The sequence below is a fragment of the Lathyrus oleraceus genome, chromosome 4, assembly GCF_024323335.1.
Source record: "Lathyrus oleraceus cultivar Zhongwan6 chromosome 4, CAAS_Psat_ZW6_1.0, whole genome shotgun sequence".
Taxonomy (NCBI): Eukaryota; Viridiplantae; Streptophyta; class Magnoliopsida; order Fabales; family Fabaceae; genus Lathyrus; species Lathyrus oleraceus.
Genome location: NC_066582.1, coordinates 267,993,283 through 267,997,364, shown reverse-complemented (window position 1 = coordinate 267,997,364; position 4,082 = coordinate 267,993,283). Strand labels below are relative to the sequence as shown.

At 34.7% G+C, this 4,082-nt stretch overlaps 1 protein-coding gene across 1 annotated transcript; it reads left to right on the top strand.

Moving 5' to 3' along the window:
* Positions 1-3,026: 3,026 nt before the first annotated feature.
* On the top strand, positions 3,027-3,877 carry LOC127075018 (uncharacterized). Its single transcript, XM_051016454.1, has 4 exons — positions 3,027-3,112; positions 3,203-3,272; positions 3,380-3,475; positions 3,572-3,877. The coding sequence occupies exons 1-4, from the start codon at positions 3,042-3,044 to the stop codon at positions 3,662-3,664; spliced, it is 330 nt and encodes a 109-aa protein (XP_050872411.1). The 5' UTR covers positions 3,027-3,041; the 3' UTR covers positions 3,665-3,877.
* Positions 3,878-4,082: the final 205 nt, after the last annotated feature.

The following is a 4,082-nucleotide window of genomic DNA, read 5'->3' as shown; positions in this document are numbered from 1 at the left end:
TCTAAACTGAGTTTTACATTTTGTGCATTATGTTGATTAATGTTGTTTAGGGAAAACGAGCACTATATGGTGTTCATGAGCACCTTGTTGTAAGGTTTTTTATTTCTGATTGAAAACTGATGTCATTTGGAGTGTATTTGAGCTTGTGCTTGGAAGTTTGATGATTATGGATGCAAGTTTGTTCATGTTCCAAACACCATAAGTTTGCATTGGTCTTTTGTATGCAGTAGGTGTGTGTGAGTTTGTATTCAATAATGATGAAAAAAAGAGAGAGTTTAGATTGTTGTAACATGAGAGAAATGGAAGGTATATGAATGTGTTTTTTGTGTAGCTTCACGAATATGGTCATTGTCTTACTTGGGTCTTATTGAATCATTTCTATATTACAGATAAAATGGCTAACCAAGACGATACCCATGACGCGAGTGGATCACGTAACAATGTTGAAAAAGAAATCAAACGAGGATTGACTGTTATGAAGTCAATCATTTGTGCAAGAGACAAGGGTGAAAAATTTGAAGTACATTGGAGTGCTGAAGACCAACTAATTGAGCCTAACGGTTCAATGTTGGCAAGTTACATTGGTTCCCTTGTTCGACAACATATTCCGATTACATGTGATAATTGGAGAAGTCCGGAATTGAAGGTTGGCAAAGAAAAAATATGGTCCGAGATACAGGTACTTACCATATATTATTATATGTTTTTTTTGTTGACTATTTGTTGACCATATATTGTTATAATATTACTTATAATAACACACTCCATTTGTATGTTTTTTAGAGATCCTTTCACATCGATGAAAGCCGGCAAAAATATTGTATTCAATTGGCCGGAAAAAGACTCCGAGGATTTCGATCCTTTTTGTCCAACAAATTTCTCAAGGATGAGGAAGGAAACTTTGTTGAAGCAGAACGGCCAATGAAGTATGCGGAGATTATTTCAGCCGAAGAATGGGATAACTTTGTCGCCAAACGAAGAAACGAAAAATTCCATGTAATGTCTATTAATTATGGTATTATACAATTGTTAAGTTACTTGGTTCTAATATGCCTTAAACTTTTTTATCCAGGAAGTAAGCGACAAAAATCGGAAAAGGGCATCAAAACCCGCGTATCCGTACAAAAAAGGGCGTACGAGATATGCACGGTTACAACAAAGAATTGTGAGTATATTCAAATGCTATGAGCTTATACATTGTCACAATATGTTATAATTGATGATCTTATAATCTGATTCAATTTGTAGCTAACCGAGGAGAAAAGTGACGCAACATCTCTTCCGGAGCACGTATTGTGGAAGGCTGCTCGGGTTGGGAAGGATGGGGTTGTCGTTGAAGCGGTTCAAAATGTTTATGACGAATGTGTAAGTATATGAAACATTATTTCTTTAATTATATCGAAAATTTTGTTAGACATATAATTCATTTTTAATCTCCTCTAATAATATTTCAGGAGACTTTATCCCAAACATTACCTTCAACCGAGGTCCAAGATTGCAGGAGCGTACTTAGTCGAGTACTAAATGTTCCTGAGTATTCCGGTCGTGTGAGGGGTAAGGGTTTTGGTGTGACTCCGTCGTCATTTTATAAAAAACCAAAAACAAAAAATCCTACCAACAAAGAGGTGATGGACACCTTGGCGGAGTTAAGGGCACAAGTACTCGAACTGCAAAAGGAGAATGCAAGGTATAGAGAGGAAAGGTGCGGCTCCGAGGCAAAAGATACTAGTGACCGAGCTAGTATCAATTGTCAACCAAAATTTCCCGAGGTAATTATATATGTTATTATGAAATTAAAATAACACTTTTTTACTTGACACATATATACGTTAACAATAACATTTATTATTGGTTTAGGGCATTACACCTTGTCAGCTGTATCTATCGTCACCAACTTATCGCATGGTTGGCAAGGGAAAAGTGCACAACACTTCGGGTGAATTACTTCACCATAATCCCCTCCCGGTGGGATATATGAAAGTTTCGGTTGACCTTGTATTAGATACCGACGCGCTTCTACCATTACCTGACGTTGTTTCAGAGACAACGTTGATGCGAGAAGCAGTCGGATCCTTTGTTGGATGGTCGTCAGATCTAATTTTCCCAGATGCTGAGGTATATATGTTCTAAATGATTATGAATATTTAGTATTCACATTTCAATTCAGCTACAATTATGATATTTAATCAATCCTTATTACATGGTAATGTTAGACTCCTACAAGACCCACACATAAAGCTGGTAAAGGGATTTCAAGACGCATCGAGTCGGTTGCATCTCAAAAAGAGGTACAAATATATATACCCATTGAATTATATACGCAACGATTCTGTTGCATCACAAAAAGTCATGATTTAATTTATATGAATTTTTAGGTTCCCGGTCGAAAGTTGAAAAAAGCTGGTAACGATATTCCAACGACGTCCGGGACAAAATCTCAAATTATGATGCGTCTTGAGAAAATGGTGGAAGAGTCCGATATTATGCACGGCGCCATCCGTAGTGTAGATTTTGATGAAGGTGTTTTCGGATTTGCTCATTCCGAAATAATTGCAAAGGAGGACATGCAACAACTTTTTGAACACGAAGAATTGGGCATCGCTGTCATTCATACATACATATGGTACTCCGATCAATCTATTATTTACTTAGTTGAACAATTTATTTACACATTTCAATGAGTAGTCTAATGTTTATTATGTTTCTATTTAAGGTATATGTATGTAACATTGATGCGGGGAACTGAATTGTGTAACCGATTCAATTTTATTGCTGCTTCCCGTATCAACACAACGTTTATAACGAAAAATCCAACATCCGTAAAGAATGAACTAGTCGATAGATTCACGGCGGCCGGCGATAATACTACACCCAGTTTGTATTTTTTACCGTTTAATTCTGGCAACGGGTTAGATTTTCTTTCTAATAATTTCATTCTAATCTATGTATATCTTTTACGTAGAAAATTTTCATGCATCTAAATTTTTGTTTTATTTTACAGTGGTCACTGGGTGTTGGTTGCTATGGATCTTTCGAGACTAATGGTGTATTATCTTGATTCGTTATCGGGTGATTGGAGTAAATATCCGAGTATGAAGAAGACGGTTGACGCGTAAGTGAAATTCCCCTAAATATTCGTGTGTATTTGTATATTTAATTATGCCTGTCAGATTGATCTCAATATACGTTTTTATTTTGTTAGGGCAATACTAAAATTTAGATCGAAAAAGAATTACCGTAATAGGAAGGACATTACCTGGATCAGAGTTCAGGTATATATTAAGTATCTTATTTTTGCTTATAATAGTGTTTATTTTTTTGCTTATAATAGTGTTTGTAAGAAATTAACTATATATATATTGTTTGTTTTTCTGTGTAGTGTCCTCAGCAAAACAATTCGGTCGATTGCGGATTTTTTGTATTGAGATTTATGAGAGATATCATTGCGTTGAATCGTATAGACATCCCAAAAATGGTATGGAATAATAACTTAGGGTTTATTTTAATATTATCGGATATTTCATCTAATTTGTTACTAAATCATGAATATGTTTTATTCTCTTAATTGTAGTACTTTGAGGAATACAAATCTTACTCAAGAGCTCATTTGGATGAAATGAAGGATGAATTGTGTCAATTCATTGTTGATCAAAGAATCATATAGCTAGGTTGTATATTGTTGTACATATATGTATGGAATGTTGTTGTTGTATGCTGTTGTTGTATATATGTTGTATATTGTTGTTGTACTTTTACTAAATCATGAATATGTTGTTGTATATTGTTGATCAAAGAATCATATATTAATGTTGTATATATGGAGGATTAATGTTGTATATAAATGGATTCATGTTGTATATATCAATGGATTAATGGTGTATAACATTGGATTAAAGGATGAAATCAATATGAATTTTACACTTTTGCAGCATGCGAACAGGTTACCAATTAAATATCCACTGTTTTTCAAACAAATTTTTTTAAAATAACTAACACTTTAGAGGGCGCTTTCTGTAGGAAGCGCCCTCTAAACACTTTACATTGACAACTTTAGAGGGCGCTTTGTCCAGAAAGCGCCCTCT

Coding starts and splice junctions, on each gene's coding strand:
- LOC127075018 (XM_051016454.1), top strand. CDS start 3,042: ATGGTGTATTATCTTGATTCGTTATCGGGTGATTGGAGTAAATATCCG. Junction 3,273..3,379: donor TTACCTGGATCAGAGTTCAG/GTATATATTAAG, acceptor TTTTCTGTGTAG/TGTCCTCAGCAAAACAATTC. Junction 3,476..3,571: donor GTATAGACATCCCAAAAATG/GTATGGAATAAT, acceptor TCTTAATTGTAG/TACTTTGAGGAATACAAATC.